The sequence below is a fragment of the Pelophylax lessonae genome (assembly GCF_965119305.1).
Source record: "Pelophylax lessonae genome assembly, chromosome: 4".
Taxonomy (NCBI): domain Eukaryota; kingdom Metazoa; phylum Chordata; class Amphibia; order Anura; family Ranidae; genus Pelophylax; species Pelophylax lessonae.
The window spans coordinates 82,946,642-82,968,600 of record NC_138771.1 but is presented as its reverse complement, the minus strand read 5'-3'; the positions used below and the strand labels follow the sequence as shown (position 1 = coordinate 82,968,600).

The 21,959-nt window shown below is 41.8% G+C and overlaps 1 protein-coding gene across 2 annotated transcripts in view; it reads left to right on the top strand.

Moving 5' to 3' along the window:
• SLC12A1 (solute carrier family 12 member 1) overlaps window positions 1-21,959 on the top strand; it is a 190,548-nt gene that overhangs the window by 92,888 nt on the left and 75,701 nt on the right. For both annotated transcript variants that reach the window (XM_082254923.1, XM_082254924.1), the window contains exons 14-18: window positions 4,703-4,804; window positions 12,806-12,961; window positions 14,619-14,718; window positions 14,804-14,915; window positions 17,188-17,328. In XM_082254923.1, the coding sequence (XP_082111049.1) occupies window positions 4,703-4,804; window positions 12,806-12,961; window positions 14,619-14,718; window positions 14,804-14,915; window positions 17,188-17,328 (611 nt within the window). The remainder of the gene's footprint in view (window positions 1-4,702; window positions 4,805-12,805; window positions 12,962-14,618; window positions 14,719-14,803; window positions 14,916-17,187; window positions 17,329-21,959) is intronic.

Genomic DNA, 21,959 nt, shown 5'->3' with positions numbered 1-21,959 from the left:
TAAATAAATGGATTCTTTATCCATTTATTATGTGATTACAGCTGTATATATTCTATTTAATAAAGCAGTGCAAAGAACATGGTGATGTTGGTGGTAACCCATAACAGCCAATTACATTTCTTCTTTCCTTCTGCACTTCTTCTGCACTCTAAAATATTGCACTTTTTGTTACTAAATAGAATTAGTATCAATACTAGGATAACAAATAAAATACAGATGTCGATTGGTCCAGGCCAATTGGTCCCAACCACATCTAGTAAAAATAGTGGACTTTAAAGGGTGTGAATGGTGCAATACTAATAGTTAGTAGCCAAGACAGGACATGTATAAAAAATTCATTTTATTAATATTCCATTAAAATTGATTAACGATATAATCAGAAAATACATACAAATATACAATCATGATTGATACAAGTAACTGGTCCAAAAACAAGCAAAGCCTGTGAGTATATACAGCAGAATCATAGGCGTGCGCACAGTGTGTGCCAGGTGTGCCTGGGCACACCCTAATCACCCCATGTACATTAACATTATCACTTTTGTGCTGGCAGGAAGATGGCTCTGCCATAAGAGAAGTCTTTAAGCACTTGCCTTTTAATGTGCCGACAGGGAAATAAATGTGCTGGGGTCATGTATATGTAGACACACACAAACATGTGTGTTTGAGCTTTGGGGTGCACACCCTAATTTAATAGGCTGCGCACACCTGTGAGCAGAATGTAAAGGTCTGACGCGTTTCGCTGAACACATAGGGTTGAAAATCTGCTTCCTCAGAGATCCCTTGGGACCCAGATAACACGGTTGTGTAAACAGCAAGCACATGTAAATGGGTCGGGCCGATGACCGCCCCGATGGTCTGCTGCAGGTATCCACAGGCGGCTAATGACAGAGGATTCCCAGGAATAACCGAGGTACCTCTAACTGGGAGGTGCTGAGTCTTCTTTCACAAAAGGTAAGGTAATTAAACCAAATAGATAAAGAAAACGGAGGGCAAAGGTAGGAGCAGTCGCCGTGTATAAGGACCGTTGAGGACACTAGGAGAAATCTTAAACACGTCTCTACAAAGCTCATTCCGAATAGTAATGTGTCTCCTGGATACCAGGTGGCCGCGTCGCTATCAATACTAGATATATAAGCTTTAGTGTGTGCATAATGTAACTTTAGGAATAGTTTTAGAATCACATTTCCAAACAGAAGTATATTTCTTTAACCACTTCTGGACCGGAAGACCAGGCCATTTTTTGCGATTCGGCACTGCGTTACTTTAACTGACAATTGTGCGGTCGTGCGACACTGTACTCAAATAACATTGATGTCCCTTTTTCCCACAAACAGAGCTTTCTTTTGGTGGTATTTGATCATTTGATCACCTCTGTGAAAAGAGCGACAATTCTGAAAAAAATATATTTATATTTTTTTTTTTCACTTTTTGCTATATAACAATCCCAATAAAAAAAAAAAAATGTAAAAATCAAATGTTTTCAATATTTTAGGCCAATTTGTATTCTGCTACATATTTTTGGTAAAAAAAAAATCCCAGTAAGCGTATTTTGATTGGTTTGCGCAAAAGTTATCGTGTCTACAAACTATGGGAAAAAACGTATGTCATTTTTATTTATTTATTTATTATTTATTAGTAATGGCGGCGATCAGCAATTTTTAGTGGGACTGCGACATTGCGGCGGACAGATCAGAGCCCTGACATTTTTGACATTTTTGGGGGGATCAGTGACATTACTACAGTAATGTGGAGCAAGAAGAATTAATAAGTAAAAAATGATTGGTTAAATCTACAGGTGCTTTTTTTTTTTCACCTCTACTTTTCCTTTATACTGGCTATATAAAATAACAAATGCAATCATTTAAGGGTAGAATAAAAGGTTTAGCTCACTATAACACTTCTGATAGTTAACCGCTTCCGGACCGCCCACCACAGTTTTACTGCTGCAGGCAGCCCCTCCTGCGCGAACCGTCATAGGTATACGTCGGTCGCACGCCTACAGCCAGGGGGCGAGCGCATGCCGCCAGCGGCGCGCTCCCACCCCCACTCGTCAGCGGGCACTCCGATTGCCGCCTGACACCCGCAATCGCTCCCCGCTGAGAGAGAACTACGGCTATTGTAAACACAGCTGACCGTTCTCTCTGGAATGATCACAGAGCGCCTATGATCCTGCTATATAGAATCACAGGTCTCTGTGATCATTTCAAAAGCCCAACCCCCATACAGTTAGAATCACTCCCCTAGGCTCACATTTAACCCCTTGATCACCCACAGTGTTAACCCCTTCCCTGCCAATGTCATTATTACAGTAACTGCATATTTTTAGCACTGATTACTGTAGTAATGTCACTGGTCCCCCAAAAAGTGTAAAAAAATGTCAGTTAGGGGTCCGACCTGTCCACCGCAATGCCGCAGTCCTGCTAAAAATCGCAGATCGCCACCATTACTATTTACTATAGTATAAAATTTAAAAAACCAATAAAAATTACATAAATCTTTCCCGTAGTTAGTAGACACAATAACGTTGGCGCAAAGCAATCAAAATACGCTTATTGCGATTTTTTTTTTTACCAAAAATATGTAGCAGAAAACAAATTGGCCTAAAATGTTAAAAAATTTTGATTTTTACATTTTTTTTGGGAATGTTATATAGCAGAATGTGAAAAATATTGTTTTTTTTTTTTATTTTCAGAATTGTCGCTCTTTTTTTGTTTATAGCACAAAAAATAAAAATCGCACAGGTGATCAAATACCACCAAAAGAAAGCTCTATTCGTGGGAAAATAAGGACATCAATTTTATTTAGGTACAGCATCGCATGACCGCGCAATTGTCCGTAACGCAGTGCTGAATCGCAAACAATGGCCTGGTCATTAAGCGGTTAAATAGTTCATTATTTTGTTAGGGGTCTATATATCAGATCAAAAGGAGGGGCAGAGGGACAGTCCCTTCAAATGAGGGACAGTTGGGATCTATGTTAATGGAGGTACTGGTTCTGATGAGGAGATTCTCTTACTTTGGAGGGATCTCCTCTCATGTCCTGTTGTGGGACAGAAAGTGAAGGGCAATCTCTCCGGTAGGACAAGGATGGCAAAAAACAAAAAAACTGACAGGGGCTATATCTCTCCCTTACTCTATCCAAAATGGAAAAAAAAAGTTTTAAAGCAGAACTCTTTCTTAATAAACAATAACTTTTTACATTATTTTCAGTTGCTTCCTGGTTTCTAGCCTAGGCCAAAATGATGTCGTACATCAGAGGAGACTTCATAGACATTTTTGTGATTTATCTGGAGGAGGAGACTAGGGGCTTTCCTCAACTAAGCACACCCTCTTGCCTGTATGCCTGAGCTAAGGGCACATGGATTCCAGGAAGTAAATGCTACATGAATCATCTAGCCTTACTCAAGATGGCTGCAGCTAGAAATGCTGGGGGGGGGGGGTCTTTTTCAAAATGATTTCTTAACAAAATAAAGCATGGAGATATGGATGTAAGGGTGTTTGCTGTGAACATTAAAAATGCATTAAATAAGGTTTTCAGTTTTTTGGTGCTCAGAAACAGCTGAGTTCCACTTTAACTAGTTCTGCTTCAGAGAGATTATTGGAGCCTGGTATGTAAATGTTCGTTTAGCTTGGTAAAAAAAAAAGTAAGGATGTGTTTATAATGAATACCAAATTTGTTGCAAATGAAATAATTTTGGCTTGCATGTTATTGGATGACTGAACTGAACATAGATGTAGCTTTTTCACTAAGGCCCCGTTCACATAGGGGCGATCCGACTTAGAGGGGCGACCTCCGAGGTTGCGGTGCGAGCAGCGCGCCGCGACCTCGGAGCGGCCACCACGGACTTCATAACATTGAAGTCTATGGCGGTCGCCTCCGGCTCGCCCCAAAGAAGCTCCGGACCCTTTTTCTAAGTCGGAGCGACTTGTGTCGCTCCTATTAGAACGGGTCCGCAGCTTCCCTATGGAAGGCGACCTGCAGCGACCTGTGAGGCGACCAGGTCGCCTCACAGGTCGCCTTAGTGTGAACGGGGGCTTAATGAACATTCACTTTACAAACTGAAAATGTTACTAAACCCAGGATCCTGCATTTATTATATCTGGTCTTCCACAGTACACACCACATGGAAAATAAATTATTTAGGTTAATATAAACTGCTAAATCAGCATTATATAGCAGTCTTGTGACTTCTATCATTGTCTGGTTAAAGCTTGTAGGAGGAGTTTTCATTCTACTCAGACTGTTCTACTAAACTGCATGACCCCTGACCCTCTGTCTGCTAGGTGCTGATTGGCCTTGGGCTGATCACATGCACCCTCCTAAAAAAATACAACTCTAGCAAACTGAGCACGTGCAGGATGCCCCCAAGGCTCTGTGCTGTCAGCAGATGGATTGGGGACTGTGGAAGAAGGGGAAGATCAGAGAAGACAGGATCAAACAGCCTTTTTACACAATGCAGAGGATTAACCCCTTAGGTTCCACAGCGAGTATAACAAGCATGCTTTACTGCATATACAGACTGATTTTACTGTTGTGGGTTTAGTAAAGCTGGAAATTTCAGTTTGCTAAGAGAACATTTTCTGCTCCTTCTGCATATCAGCCCTAGTCAAGTTTAAAGTGTCTTTTGTGTGGCCCACATGCTATACTGTACATAAAGAGCCATATTTAACATGTTCCTTTGTTTTTTGTTTTTTTACAGCTGAACTGAACACCATTGCCCCCATCATTTCTAACTTTTTCTTGGCCTCATATGCTTTGATAAATTTCTCCTGCTTCCATGCTTCATTTGCAAAATCTCCAGGTCAGTATAATCCATATGTCCAGGATTGCCCTTTGGTTCCAATAAGCCTTGTGCAAACTATTACTATAGGAGGTGACCCTGGGAAAAGAAAAAAAAGTCTTCTTCCCTGTGCTTGTAACTGTTGTTAATTAGGGTCTGTTTTGCACTTTTAAGATTTTTGGTTTAACAGGGTTTGGCAATATTTATTTATTCATTTCAGGTACTTATATACTGTCTACAGGTACTTATATACTTATATACTGGGGAAATGGTATATGCTAGTACAAACAAAAGTGGATAAAAACAATTTCCCCATATATTAACATCCTTCTGAGTATGTTTGTAGGTTAGAAACATAATGGTTTTGTTTAACTTTTTTGGCTAACAGGGGACTGCCCTCTAGAGTTGATCACCTGTTGATTTAATGATGCCTTAAGGCCCATACACACGATAAGAAAATCTGTAGGGAAATTTCGTCTGACGATCGATCTTTCGGATTGTTAGTACGGATTGTTAGTATGGTGCTTTTGACAGCCGACTCCGACTTTTCAGCTGACAAAATCCTGATGTGCAGGCTATATAATTTTTGTTGTCTGTCAACACACGCCCGATTTTCGTCTCATTAGTACAGATTTCGATGGAAAAAAATCTTAAGAGCAAGACTAGGCATGCTCAGAGATGAAAGAACACATACAAAACAATCCAACACATGACATCACTTCTGAAGTAGAATTCTGTCGTACGGGAAAATTCGTATGAAAATAACCTCTTCACTTTCCACATCAGACTAGCATGCCACAAAAAACGGACGACAGATCGTTCGATGATCTGATCGTGTGTATGGGGCTTTAGGCCCCTTTCACACAGCCCGTCCATCAGACGGACTCCGTTTATCTCAGGGGGGGATCGATCCGCCGATCCCCTGCTGAGCAGGAGGATGACAGCTGTTCTCCGCACTGTGCGGAGACACAGCTGTCAGTTCCCCATACATCACTATGGGGGAATGGGATAGGAACGGACCGTCGGTCCGTTCTCATCCGATCCCATACGATCCGCTGGACGGATGGAAAATAGGGTTTCCATCCATCCAGATTTGGCGGATCGGATCGGATGTCAGTGGACATGTCTCCACTGACATCCGATGCCCCATAGGGATGCATGGAGGGAACATTCAGATCCGCCAAAAAAAGGGACAGGTGGATCTGAACGGTCCGCCTGTGTGAAAGAGCCCTTAGGTTGGCCACAAACTATACAATTTTCTTGATCAAATTTCTTTTAGATTTACCAAAATTAAATAATAATATAAAAACCGAAACAATTTGTATGGAATCAGGCCGGCCATTGCACTACACAGTTGAAGGTAAATCTATAGGAATTTAAACAAGAAAATTGTATAGTGTATGGCCAGCCTTAGTCTGACATGCGCAGGTGTGTCTAATTCGATGATTTAATGGTTTCAAGTGTTTTACATTTGTCTGTATATACAGTATCTCACAAAAGTGAGTACACCCCTCACATTTTTTAAAATATTTTATTATATCTTTTCATGTGACAACACTGAAGAAATGACACTTTGCTACAATGTAAAGTAGTGAGTGTACAGAATGTATAACAGTGTAAATTTGCTGTCCCCTCAAAATAACTCAACACAGCCATTAATGTCTAAACTGCTGGCAACAAAAGTGAGTACACCCCTAAGTGAAAATGTCCAAACTGGGCCCCATTAGCCATTTTCCTCCCCAATGTCATGTGACTCATTAGTGTAACAAGGTCTCAGGTGTGAATGGGGAGCAGGTGTGTTAAATTTGGTGTTATCACTCTCACTCTCTCATACTGGTCACTGAGAGGTCAACATGGCACCTCATGGCAACGAACTCTGTGAGGATCTAAAAAAAAAGAATTGTTGCTCTACATAAAGATGACCTAGGCTATAAGAAGATTGCCAAGACCCTGAAACTGATCTGCAGCGCAATGGCCAAGACCATACAGAGGTTTAACAGGACAGGTTCCACTCAGAACAGGCCTCGCCATGGTGGACCAAAGAAGTTGAGTGCACGTGCTCAGTGTCATATCCAGAGGTTGTCTTTGGGAAATTGATGTATGAGTGCTGCCAGCATTGCTGCAAAGGTTGAAGGGTTGGGGGGATCAGCCTGTCAGTGCTCAGACCATACGCCACACACTGCATTAAATTGGTCTGCATGGCTGTCATCCCAAAGGGAAGCCTCTTCTAAAGATGATGTACAAGAAAGCCCGCAAACAGTTTGTTGAAGACAAGCAGACTAAGGACATGGATTACTGGAACCATGTCCTGTGGTCTGATGAGACCAAGATAAACTTATTTGGTTCAGACGGTGTCAAGCGTGTGTGGCGGCAACCAGGTGAGGAGTACAAAGACAAGTGTGTCTTGCCTACAGTCAAGCATGGTGGTGGGAGTGTCATGGTCTGGAGCTGCATAAGTGCTGCCGGCACTGGGGAGCTACAGTTCATTGAGGGAACCATGAATGCCAACATGTACTGTGACATACTGAAGCAGAGAATGACCCCTCCCTTCAGGGACTGGGCCGCAGGAAAATATTCCAACATGATAACGACCCCAGTCACACCTCCAAGACAACCACTGCCTTGCTAAAGAAGCTGAGGGTAAAGGTGATGGACTGGCCAAGCATGTCTCCAGACCTAAACCCTATTGAGCATCTGTTGGGCATCCTCAAACAGAAGGTGGAGGAGCGCAAGGTCTCTAACATTCACCAGCTCTGTGATTTCATCATGGAGGAGTGGAAGAGAACTCCAGTGGCTACCTGTGAAGCTTTGGTGAACTTCATGCTCAAGAGGTTTAAGGCAGTGCTGGAAAATAATGGCGGCCACACAAAATATTCACGCTTTGGGCCCAATTTCGACATTTTAACTTAGCGGTGTACTCACTTTTGTTGCCAGTGGCTTAGACATTAATAACTGTGTGTTGAGTTATTTTGAGGGGACAACAAATGTACACTGTTGTACAAGCTGTACACTCACTACTTTACATTGTAGCAAAGTGTAATTTCTTCAGTGTTGTTACATGAAAAGATATAATAAAATATTTACAAAAATGTCAGAGGTGTACTCACTTTTGTGAGATACTGTATATACCTGTATGTAAGTCTGATATTTCAGCTATGATTAAGCACCAGTTGAGGTGCAAAACGCGTTAGTTGTACCCTGTTGTTGTTTAACCACTGCTCGCTGTATGATTCATCATTTTATCACTTTGAATAAAGGTGTTTACATCGGAGTGCTGCCATCCAGTTCCATTTCTTCTACACATTTTATCCTGGTGGCCAAAGCTGACCTGGACAGGAAATGAGTACAAATCTTCCCAATACATACACACAAACACAAGGAATGCTCAAATATATCTTGCGGTATCAGTGGCTGTTTATTTAGTGTAAGAGTACAGTGTACATGCAAAGAAGCTGGACGCGTTTCGCAACTCTCATATCATGCCCATTAGACCTTATGAGTAAGCACTAGAGGTGCCAAACACGCACGGTTCTTTATATGATGCTGATTGTACATTGTGCTGTTTCAACTAGATAAACACCCATGGATGCTGCAAGATTTATTTTTATTATTCCTTGCGTTCGTAGGTATTTGTTGGTAAAGGGACTTGGCCACCCTTGAAGCTGAGTGTATAAGAAGAAAGATTGATGGACAGCTCTCTCTTGTGGCAGCAGAGATTTATTTGTTTTTCTAGAAATCTTCCCAATGGGAACAAAGACAGTAATAAAACACTGACAGAGGCTCTAACCCAGCCTTTTTCAACCTTTTCAACACAGAGGAACCCTCGAAATAAATTTCTGGTCTCGGGAAACCCCTGCTAAAAATGTAAAATATACAACTCATGACACATTAGTGTGACAGTCAGTGGGAAGAATGCTCCTAAAGCCCAGTACACATGCGTCGAAAATTGGCAGGGAATTTTCGTCCAACGTCCGATCTGCCGATTTTCGGCTTGTTAGTATGATGCTTCCAACAACCGACTCCGCCTTTCCCGCTGAAAATAATCTGGTTATAAAATTTTTGTCCGCCGTCAAAACACGGCCGATTTTCGTGCAGTCAGTACAGATTTCGACAGGGAAAAATCTGATGAGCAAGACTGGGCATGCTCAGAGAAGAAAGAACACAAAGAAAGCAATCCAACACATGGCATCACTTCTGAAGTAGAATTTTGTTGGGCGAGAAAATTAGTGTGCAGTCTAGGCACATTCCAACCAACAAAACACCACTCCGGACAAAAGGCAGACGATCGGTCGCCCGATAATCGTTGCGTGTGTATGGGGCTTTACTCTTGTCATCATTGGGAAGATTTACCCCCCTTACAGATAGCTAAAAGGAACAATGGTGTTATTGGAAACTTATCTGAGAGGTAGAAATTGCCCATTGCTCAAGGAACCCCTAGCAACCTCAGGAGGAATCCTAGGATTCCAAGGAACCCTGGTTGAGAAACTCTGCTCTAACCCTTTCCCATGCTATCCAAATCTACAGCCAAACAGTTGGGCTGTAATTCAATTCAACTGTAGCAAAATACTTTACCTTACTGCTGTATGATGATATCGCATTGTCAGATATGGCAGAGCAATGAATGGTGAAGGGAAGGCCACCGCAATTTTAAATCAGATTAGAATAAATGGCCACATTCCAAATATAGAAATATGACAACTACAGTATATTGCACATTACTTCTGGGTATTTCATTTTACAGTGCTAAAAAAAAAAAAAAACATTATTTATAAAAACACTACATTCTACACAAAATACTGTATGATTGATAAATCGAATGTTAATAAGCAACACAAAGGGGACACTTATGCAGAGAAAGACATAGAATAAATAATGGCAGAGCACAAGCAGTAGTCAGCTGAGGGAGCTGTCATTATCTAGCATCTCGCTGAACCTTGCCTGAGCGTTTATAGAATATGTAATGACAGGAATGCCAATATTCTTCCTACAAGCCGTATCTCTAAAAACACACATTTCTGCATCATTTTATTGATTACCTATATGAAATTATGACACAGTATTAACTAAGCCAGTAATAATAACCTGATATTTAATGGTGATATTGGCAAGAAACATGCAGCTCCGGGATAAAGAGAATTAAAAAAGACATTAGTCTGCCGTGTTTATTAAACGTCCAGAGCCAAGGTTTTTTATGGTAAAAAAAGAGCGTGTTATATAGTAAAAAAAAATCAGATATGCATCTAACAGGTCTTAAAAAAAGAAAGAGAGAGAAATAAATATACCCAGGGCAGTAATGCATATAAACCAAAATAAATTAACCTTTTACTGATCAGACTACAGTAAATTGAAATCTGATTAATTTCATACATACAGTATTGTGTAGGATCAGAGGTGGTACTCAGCCATGGCAAAGCTTATGCCAAAGGTATGCCTGTACTGTGAAAGGAAAAGAAAAGCACAGCGCCTTCTAAGTGCAGCAGTAGACAAATTTAATATAGGTGTAATAAAAACGTACTCATAAGGGTAAGCTTGATAAAAGCCTTTAAAATCAATGAGGACGTCTGTGCATCGCAGTCCTGGGGGTCCTGGCTGGGTGGTGGTATCCTCGCTGGCTTGCACGGTAGAGGGTTTCCTGGGTTGTGTCCAAGGTTTCCCTGGTATGTGGAATGGGAAACAGGGGAAACAACTCCAGCAGGCTGTGATGTCACTTCCTGGTCACAAGGCACAGACGTAATCGGCAACGTGTTGCAGAGCATGCGCTCCTTCTTCAGGCCAAGCTTACCCTTATGAGTAAGTTTTTATTATACCTATATTAAATTTGTCTACTGCTGCACTTAGAAGGCGCTGTGCTTTTCTTTTCCTTGTTTCTCCAGAGTAGCTTCTACCTCCTCCACTAGCAGCCGCTATAGTGAGCAGCATTTAGATGGACTGTCCTTGCTGTCCCCCTCCCCTCTCCCCTCCATTACCCACCAGTTGGTGAGGTGACACTGTGAACTCTATTTTTGCATCAGTTATTTTGTTCTTTGATGTGCTGTATATCCTTGGGGGACCAGAAAGTAATTTTCCCCCCCAGCTGGGGCATATTGGACCATGCTTTATAGCAGGCATTTTCAAACAGAGTTCCTTTAAACCCTAGGGGTCCTTTAGCCACTAGCCGACCGCCCTATAGCAGTTTCACTGCTACAGGGTGGCACGCTGCGCAGGATCACCTATACGTATATACATGATCCTGCACTTCCGGTTATCAGGCGCGAGTGTGCACCGCTGGCGGCTCGCTCCCACTGTGATTCTACACAGCAGGAGCTGATCAGAGGGTCCCATAAACCCAATGTCTGCTGGCACCCACTGATCGTTCTGTACACAGGCAGAACGGCGATCTGTCTATGTAAACAAGGCAGATCACCGTTCTGTCAGTAAGAACGGCTTGGATCCTGTGTTCCTGCAAAGCAGGGACACGGATCTATGCCTTCCCCTAGTAAAAGCACCTCCTACACTACACCAAAACATCAGCTATGCACACAGTTAACCCTTTGATTTCCCCTGATGTTAATCACTTCCCAGTCAGTGTCATTAGTACAGTGACAGTGCATATTTTTAGCAATGATCCCTGTAATAATGTCACTGGTCCCCAAAAAAGTGTTTGTTAGGTTTCCAATATGTCCGCTGAAATTTCACAGTCCCTGGTATAAGTCACTAATCGCCACCATTACTAGTAAAATTCCATTAATATATCCCCTAGTTTGTAAACTTTTGTGCAAACCAACCAATATACGCTTACTGGGATATTTTTTAACAAAAATATGTAGCAGAATACATATTGGCTTACATTTATCAAGGAATTTGATTTTTTACATTTTGTTATTGGATATGTTTTTTAGCAGAAAGTAAAAAATTCTGTTTTTATTTTTTCAAAATTGTTTGTTTATATTGCAAAAAATAAAAACGCAGAGGCAATCAATTAAAGAATGCTTTATTTGTGGGTAAAAAAAGGACAAATTTTATTTAGGTACAACGTCGCAGGACCGTGTAATTGTCAGTTAAAGTGACGCAGTACCGTATATCAAAAAATGGCCTGTTCAGGAAGGTGGGTAAATCTTTGGGAGCTGAAGTGGCTAGAAGTTGTTGAGCATCCCTTGAGCTGTGGCTAGGTGACCTTCCATCAGATGGTGCCTTCATAGTTCCAGGTCTATTTCTACTTGGAGAAAGCTGACTGTTAAGGGGCATTCTAACCAGCAATGTAAGGGGTCATTCCTTCCACCGACCAGCAATGCAAGGGGCATTTTCCTTATGACCTCTAATGGATTTATGTGGAAGTTCACCCAAAAGGGGAACTCTGCTTGTAGGCATCCTCCCCCATCCTTTATTAGGGGGAGCGGGTACCTGGTTTTGCCCCCCCCCCCTCTCGCTCCCCCTCAGCCTTTTGGGACACATCACAGGTCCCAGAAGACTGCGGAACCATTCACATAGTGCAGCTCAGTGGGAAATGGCTGTGAAGAATCAGCTCGGATGAGGACAACGCTGGATCCCTTGACAGTATTTATAGCTGCTGACTTTTAATTTTTCTGGGGGAGACTGGAGCTCCTCTTTAATCTTAGCAGGAGTTTTCAGACACCTGAAAATGATTTCAACCTCTTGGGTAAAAAGGTTGAGAAAGGCTGCTTTATAGGGTTTTTTTTTTGCCTTCCTCTGGATCATCAAAGGATTTCAGGGCTTTGTATATGGAGGTTGTCCTTTTATTTGTTACATTTTTCTGTTGTTTGAATGGACTGAAATGGACTTGTGTCTTTTTTTTCACCAATACAAACAATGTAACTATATTTTAAAAACACACACTAGGAAAATGAAACATATCAATGATTCTTGGTAAATACTAAATAAAAAATAAGGAATAACTACCTATGTGTAGGGGGGTAAATTACCACATAAACGTTTTTGAAAACTACATTTTTAAAATCTATGTTTGTTATTCTCACATTGTGCAATCCAAAATCTTATAATAAAAATAAATTTCTGTTTACCCAGGCTGGCGACCTGCGTTCAAATATTACAACATGTGGGTGTCTTTATTTGGAGCCATGCTCTGTTGTGGGGTGATGTTCGTCATCAACTGGTGGGCAGCTGTCATCACATACGGCATAGAGCTTTTTCTGTATATTTATGTGACCTACAAGAAGCCAGGTATGAAAGAATAAAAATGTGCCATGTCTAATACAAATGTTAGGAATAAAAATGTACCTTATTGTTTGTTGGATGGTACCATACTGTGGAAGCTGCATCTGCAAATCACTAGGCCATGGCAGGACATAAGGATAGCCAAGGATAAACCTTCCTTCTCCCTGCACTAAGTTCTATCCAAAAAGATATGTATTACCACCTAAAGTTTACACTTGACTCCTGAATCAGGGAACTGTACCAGGACAGTTAGAAAGAATACGTAAATAAATCCTGCAGCTAATATACTAAGCAATAGCCAATTGGCTATGAATTAGTACTAGTTATCACTTCATTTGTGTCAAGAATTTTTTGTAGTGGTCAGACAATCACAGAGCAAAGATGATCATCGATCAGATAGATCTCAGATGTTAGGATACAGTCTGACCTCTGGAAATAGTCTCATGCTACCCAAAAGATACAAAGACCTACCAATGCAGACTTCCTTGGCACCCACAATGTCTCAAATGATTTCTCTGTCTGACTCCCAGGAAACTCAGTGGTATCAAAAGAGCACCACCACCACCCCCAAAAAAATCTATGGGCTAAGGATAAAGGTTGCATGCTGAGATCAGACAGAAATTACCCAGTAGGTGCACAGATATACCAAAGTTATGAGTTATCTATGGCTTCCTCCAGACAGCTGTAGTGCTCACCCCCAAGGAAGCCACTTGTTTGTCTCAGTTTCTTTCCCAAAATGTGTGCAGCGACAGCCAGGCACACAGCAACAATCACTCTTATAGCTCAAATAACAGTCTATTGGTTGTCTTTTTCAAAATGTATTGCTGAATATTGTGGGTATCATATAGAGAGCTGTGGGATACTCCATGGACACTGAACAGTAATTGGAGGACACTCTCCTCTTTAGCACTATTTCCTAGGACAGACACCATCAGAAATGCCCCAGTCTAGGCAAGCACTAGTTTGAATGTGCTAGGGATAGCAGCTGCAACCATCACCGGGATCCTACACTTAGGTCTATACTCACAATGTCCCTGGATACTTGGATGCCTCCTTCCAATATCAGCCAGACATTTCTCCCTTGAACTTTCCAGACCAGATCCACAAAGAAATCCCTATTTAGCTGCAGAGATTCTCAGCAAAAAGGGCCCACAAGCTTAGCAAAGCTGGAACCTTAATGGGTGCAAGCAGCCCTCAGGCTGGGAAGTTCTCCTGGACAACAACCTTGCTGACCCAGGCCTCAGGCTATTTATGCACACCCCCAGCCACCTACTAGGCTTTCTCCCCCAGGGATTGGCCAAGACCACATAAAAATTCAGGTTGTGGGTCTGCCCCTTCCAGCCCACTATATTCTAGAACCCACTAGAAGGCAGGGGGAAGCAGTTGAGCCTGAAGCCAGTGAAACCTAGAACAGCCCAAAATAACCACACTCTGCTCCACTGGTTACAGGGGAGCCAAAAAGAACTAGATTTACCTGACTATTCAAGCAACCTATCTAGGAAGGCGCTACGTAGCATTGTGTTTGTACTATATCTCCTGTAAAGCTTTTCTAATTTGCTAAAGTTTAGACAGAGAGTTATAGACAAGGAGCTCTTTAGACAATTATTTCTTCATTTTCCATGAATCATAAACATCAGTAACAGTTTTGTGTCTTCCTATGCAGACGTAAATTGGGGATCTTCAACACAAGCTCTTTACTACACGAATGCCTTAAACACTGCCTTGGAATTAAACATCATAGATGAACATGTAAAAAATTTCAGGTACTTCCCGTAGTTCATCACCAGATAGTCTACTCTGTCATTGTAAACCAGTATGTAAGTGTCATTTGTCTATTTATCTTTGCAGACCTCAGTGCTTGGTCTTGACTGGTGCACCAATGACAAGACCAGCGCTTTTGGATATTACACACTCCTTCACCAGAAATATAGGAATCTGTGTATGCTGTGAAGTGTTTGTTGTAAGTAGAAAATGTTAAAGATGATGTCCTAGGCAGTTGGGTGGTAATGTCTTGACATAAGGAGAAGCTGTAACAACTTAGCTAAACAAAGGATATAATATATATTATATCATATTAATAAATATACAGTTATCAATTATTCTAATTATGTAAGTTTACCTATTGAAGATTGTATTTGCTGCCTTATTGTCTATGAAAGTCAGGGGTGCAAAATTACTAGAGGTGTACTACTGGAGATCCCATACCGTCAACCACAGCATGCTCACTGCTTCATGCTTATTAGTTAATGTTATGTATCCTGTACTGTGCTTGAAGGCCAGCAATCTCCTTAATTATAATGGAGCAATAATGATGGACTGGGATGACAGTTACATAAAAAACTATTCTGGAAGAGACCAGAAAAAAGAGAGCTTTTTGGGGATGAACGGGTAAAGACACAGAGGGGTGTAAACCAAGTGAATATATTTATTTTGATGATGGTATCAAAAACAAGTGCTGGCATAAATTGAAAATGGTGTGGTTCACCAAATCAAGTTCAGTAGTGTAAACATAAGGTGCATACTGGACAAAAAGGTGGCAACCATGGACATTACATGATATCACTTCCGGGTTTTTGCATGGAGACCCGATCAGAGCGGAATGCGGTTTTGATCGGGTCTTCGGCGGCCGTGCAGGCTGGTTGCCCGGGTCTCCCGGTGGGACGGGAGACTCGGGCGAGCAAGCAGAAGGCGGAGGGAGGCGGGGGGCGTCCCCTCCTGCTCCTTGTAATGAAGGCCGAGCGGCTTCTCAGCCGCATCAGGTGTCATTACAAGACAGCCAACCGTCGGCTATTGATGCTGGTACTGGGGTGATGCCTCTAGCTGCAGGCATCACTCCGGTACAAGCACTTTCTCGAAATATCGGCAATATCGGTAACCTTCGGGGCTGATTCCGATATATCGGGGAAAGTGCATTACGGCCCTCGATATATCGGCTTTGCCAATAATTGGTCGATTCCTAGTCAAAACAGCATGATACTGCGCCACTTTGCGGTTTCAAGTGCGCAAAAACCCGGGTGTTTTACCAATGCGTGGGGATGCAATTAAAGCAGTTGTCCAGTCTAAAGTTCAAAAATTAAAAGTCAGCCACTACAAAAGCTGTAGCGGCTGACTTTTGATAATAGGACACTCACCTGCTCCAAGATCCAGTGAAGACCTCACCCGGCTGATTTCTTCACCCGGCTTGGGTCCCTGGCACTGGCATACTAAGTGTGGGCAGCTGGCTGTTACTGCTTGCGGCTTTACAGCCAGCTGCTCACTGCACATTTGCAAGCCTCACTACGCTATTTGATTGGTCCTGCAGCTTTCTGGGACCTTTGACATGTACCAGAAGGCTGCAGGGGAAGGAGGGGGTACCTGCCAAAACCAGGTACCCAATCCCCCCCCCCCCCCAAAAAAAAAAAAATGATGTCCCAAATGTTAAAGAGGAGGGGGAGGAGGAAGAGGAGCAAAACATCCCCTCATAAGTGAAGTTTTGCTTTAGGAATTAATGGCGCCCCTGTGCATCTCTTACAGAGCAGTGCATCTTTCTCGCGTGTCAGGATCGATTGTCTTTGTTCCCGACACACAATAATGTGAACCTGGCCTAAAATTTTGACTGCAAAAGTGGGAATACACTTTAATCCCAGTTTCAGGACTAAGTACTAGTAAAAAAAAGCAAAAAGTATGACAGGAAAAGAACAGTCATATGTATTGGTTCTCAATGTTCTCTAATAAATCTCCACAGTTATAAGCTGACGGGCATGTTCTGGAAACCGCACTCTATAGTACAATCAAGTGCTGTCTGAACAAACAAGAAATAGATAAGATTGCTTTAAGGATTTTATACCAAGCCATTAAATCAAAAATAAAACACGTCAAAATGTAATCTCTATTAAAAATAGATTTTCCATATAGATAAGACCTTCAGAGCTTTTAAAATGAATATCAGCTGTCCAATGCCAGCTGCACCTGTCGTATGGAAGCTAAACAAATGACCAAAAATTAACCGGTCAATGTGTGGTCACTGACATACTAGTTACATTATCATTTTTCTTCACATTTTACTCATCCCAAGCTAGTAATATCCAATCTCACATGTCTCTGCTGTTCATTGTGGGTCATAAAAAGTAAATATAGGCATTTTATTTTCAGGTTATAGCACAAAAACATTTTCCAAAGATCGAGTCACACTGCAATGTTACTGTATCATTTGATAATGTTTCATTCCATTGAACCTTTATTATGTTATGCAGGGGCCACGCAAGCAGGCCGTAAAAGAAATGAACAGCGGGATGCTCAAGAAGCAGACATGGTTAAATACAAACAAGAGAAAAGCATTTTATGCTGGCGTTGCAGCCGACTCGTTCAGAGATGGAGTAAGAACTCTCCTGCAGGTGAGAAGACTTTCTACTTTACACACATTCCTCATAGAGCCTCTCAATGTATGCCCCAGATAAAAAGGCAATACAAGGAGTACTGATGATATGCAAAGCGCTGTTATTTGGAGCAAACAATCAGATTTAATCTTTCATCAGTTGAGAGCAGCCAGCACTTTGAAAGATAATCTATACGGCTGCTCTGGGTTACTTCATTTTGCATGCAGCTAATAAAGTGGGCCTTAAACTTTGGAGTAGAAGAATAATGTTCAAAGGAGAATGGACAGCACTTTTTTATGTAATAAGGATTTTATCCAAATTTTTAAGGGGGTATTACCCCCCACCACACTTTCTAAAGCCAAAACCAAAATGTAATATATTTCAGCTTACTAGTCCTCAGTGTGGTGGCTTTGTTTTCTTTTAAAGCATCTTTTGCATCTTTTTTCCTGGTGATCCTGAAAATAATGCCCTTCCTGTCCCTGGGTGGCTACATCACTAATCCACTGTATCTATGGAGAGAACCTTGGTTGTCTCTCAGGGCTGCCCTCTTGATATTGACTACAAACATGTCTGTATCACTTTATCCTCATTACATAGGGGAAGGACAATTGATAGATTACTGATATATATATATATATATATATATATATATATATATATATATATATACACACACACATATATATATATATAGCTCTGTGTATACAAAGAAGCCTAGGGGAGCTCATGACCATAATGAGGATGGTAGTGACACAGCCCCAAATGATCCACAATGGCTCAAAAGTGATATGGACCAGAAATATTTAGACAGAATAAGGGTGGATAAAGCGCCTGGACCAGATCCCATCCACCCACGCATCCTATAAGAATTGAGCTCTGTAATTTCAAAGCCTTCGTTTCTAATTTTTAGGGACTGGAATAGTACCACTGGATTGGCGTAAGGCTAATGTGGTGCCTATATTTAAAAAGGGATCAAAGTATTTGCCAAGTAACTATAGGCCTGTTAGTTAAACTTCTATAGTCGGGAAGATGTTGGAGAGTTTAATAAAATATCACATAGATGAGTTCTTGCTAGAAAAAAATATTTTAAGCAACAGACAGCATGGATTCATGAAGACAGAAGCTGTTTAACAGACCTGATTTCTTTTTAGGAGGAGGTAAGTAAAACCTTGGACAGAGGGGTGGCTGTGGATGTAGTATACTTGGATTTTGCAAAAGCGTTTGACACAGTTCCCCACACACGGCTAATGTGTAAGGTAAAGTCTACAGGCTTGGAAAGATCAGTTTGTAAATGGATAGAAGACTGGCTAAAAGATAGAATTCAGAGAGTAGTGGTTAATGATTCTTTACTCTGGTCTAAGGTTATCAGTGGTGTACCCCAAGGTTCAGTGTTGGGACCCTTACTTTTTAATATCTTTATAAATGATATAGGGTCTGGTAATAAAAAGTACCATTTCAGTCTTTGCAGATGACACCAAGCTTTGCAGTGGAGTAACTTCTTTACAAGATGTCTCCAACTTACAAGCTGACCTCAATGTACAGTTTATTTGGTCAACTATGTGGCAAATGAGGTTCAATGTTGATAAATGTAGAATTATGCACTAGGGGGTTAAGAATATGCATTCATCATACATACTAGGGGGAGTAGAACTGGGGGAATCTATAGTGGAGAAGGATCTGGGTTTTCTGGTAGATCCTAAGCTTAATAATAGCATGCAATGCCAAGCTGCCTTTTCCAAAGCAAGAAAAGTCCTTTCTTGTATTAAAGCGGTTGTAAACCCGAAAAAAAAAAAAACCTGCAAGACAAAGGCATAATGAGCTTGTATGCATCGCATACTAGCTCATTATGTATTACTTACCTTAGAACGAAGCCCCGACACGGACCCCCGGACATCGCTGCGGGCGCTGCCATGATCCCTCGGCGTCTCTTCTGGGTTCGGCGGCTCCGGCGCTGGGATCGGCCGGAGCCGCGATGACGTCACTCCTGTGCATGCGCGCGGGAGTGATTTTCCGGCAAGCTCCCGGCAAGGAAAACTGAAGGTCCCCCCGGACCTTCAGAGCGCATGCGCCACTCGTGTGAGCGGCTGCATGCACTGCAAATATCTCCTAAACCGTGCCAGTTTAGGATATATTAATTGTACCTACAGGTAAGCCTTATTATAGGCTTACCTGTAGGTAAAAGTGTCAAAAAGCGGGATACTACCGCTTTAACAGAGGAGAGAGAGATATAATTTTTCCCCTGTACAGATCATTAGTAAGACCTTATCTGGAACATGCAGTTCAGTTTTGTGCACCAGTTCTTAAAAAGGATATCGGGGAACTGGAGAAAGTGCAGAGAAGGGCAACCAAACTGATAAGAGGCATGGAGGAGCTCAGCTATGAGAAAAGATTAGAGGAACTGAATTTATTCTCTCTTGAGAAGAGGAGATTAAGGGGGGGATATGATCAACATGTATAAATACATAATGGGTCCATATAGTGAACTTGGTGTTGAGTTATTCACTTTCAGGTCAACACAGAGGACAAGGGGGCACTCTTTACGTCTAGAGGAAAACAGATTTTGTCTCCCAATACGGAAAGGTTTCTTCACCGTAAGAGCTGTGAAAATGTGGAATAGACTCCCTCCAGAGGTGGTTCTGGCTAGCTCACTAGATTGCTTTAAAAAAGGCCTGGATTCTTTCCTGGGTGTACATAATATAAATCGGTACTAATATTTATAGGTGAAGTTGATCCAAGGAATATCCGATTGCCTCTCTGGGGATCAGGAAGGATTTTTTTTCCCTGCTGTAGCAAATTGGATCATGCTTTGCTGGGGTTTTTTTTTCGCCTTCCTCTGGATCAACTGCGGGTATAGGATTGTGTATATGGGATTGTATGGTTGGGTTTTCAGTACTGTTTATTTGTTTTTTATTGGTTTAGCCAGATGGACTCATGTCTTCTTTCAACCTGACTAACTATATACAGTGGGTACGGAAAGTATTCAGACCCCCTTAAATTTTTCACTCTTTGTTATATTGCAGCCATTTGCTAAAATCATTTAGGTTCATTCTTCTTCCTCATGAATGTACACATAGCACCCCATACTGACAGAAAAACACAGAATTGTTGACATTGTTGCAGATTTATTAAAAAAGAAAAACTGAAATATCACATGGTCCTAAGTATTCAGACCCTTTGCTCAGTATTTAGTAGAAGCCCCCTTTTGATCTAATACAGCCAGGAGTCTTTTTGGGAAAGATGCAACAAGTCTTTCACACCTGGATTTGGGGATCCTCTGCCATTCCTCCTTGCAGATCCTCTCCAGTTCTGTCAGGTTGGATGGTAAACGTTGGTGGACAGCCATTTTTAGGTCTCTCCAGAGATGCTCAATTGGGTTTAAGTCAGGGCTCTGGCTGGGCCATTCAAGAACAGTCACGGAGTTGTTGTGAAGCCACTCCTTCATTATTTTAGCTGTGTGCTTAGGGTCATTGTCTTGTTGGAAGGTAAACCTTCGGCCCAGTCTGAGGTCCAGAGCACTCTGGAGAAGGTTTTTGTCCAGGATATCCCTGTACTTGGCCGCATTCATCTTTCCCTCGATTGCAACCAGTCGTCCTGTCCCTGCAGCTGAAAAACACCCCCACAGCATGATGCTGCCACCACCATGCTTCACTGTTGGGACTGTGTTGGACAGGTGATGAGCAGTGCCTGGTTTTCTCCACACATACCGCTTAGAATTAAGGCCAAAAAGTTCTATTTTGGTCTCATCAGACCAGAGAATCTTATTTCTCACCATCTTGGAGTCCTTCAGGTGTTTTTTAGCAAACTCCATGCGGGCTTTCATGTGTCTTACACTGAGAAGAGGCTTCCGTCGGGCCACTCTGCCATAAAGCCCCGACTGGTGGAGGGCTGTAGTGATGGTTGACTTTCTACAACTTTCTCTTATCTCCTGACTGCATCTCTGGAGCTCAGCCACAGTGATCTTTGGGTTCTTCTTTACCTCTCTCACCAAGGCTCTTCTCCCCCGATAGCTCAGTTTGGCCGGACGGCCAGCTCTAGGAAGGGTTCTGGTCGTCCCAAACGTCTTCCATTTGAGGATTATGGAGGCCACTGTGCTCTTAGGAACCTTAAGTGCAGCAGAAATCTTTTTGTAACCTTGGCCAGATCTGTGCCTTGCCACAATTCTGTCTCTGAGCTCTTCAGGCAGTTCCTTTGACCTCATGATTCTCATTTGCTCTGACATGCATTGTGATCTGGAAGGTCTTATATAGACAGGTGTGTGGCTTTCCTAATCAAGTCCAATCAGTATAATCAAACACAGCTGGACTCAAATGAAGGTGTAGAACCATCTCAAGGATGATCAGAAGAAATGGAAAGCACCTGAGTTAAATATATGAGTGTCACAGCAAAGGGTCTGAATACTTAGGACCATGTGATATTTCAGTTTTTCTTTTTTAATAAATCTGCAACAATGTCAACAATTCTGTGTTTTTCTGTCAGTATGGGGTGCTATGTGTACATTCACGAGGAAGAAGAATGAACTTAAATGATTTTAGCAAATGGCTGCAATATAACAAAGAGTGAAAAATTTAAGGGGGTCTGAATACTTTCCGTACCCACTGTATATAGGTGTATCTCATGAAATTAGAATATCATGAAAAAGTTAACTTATT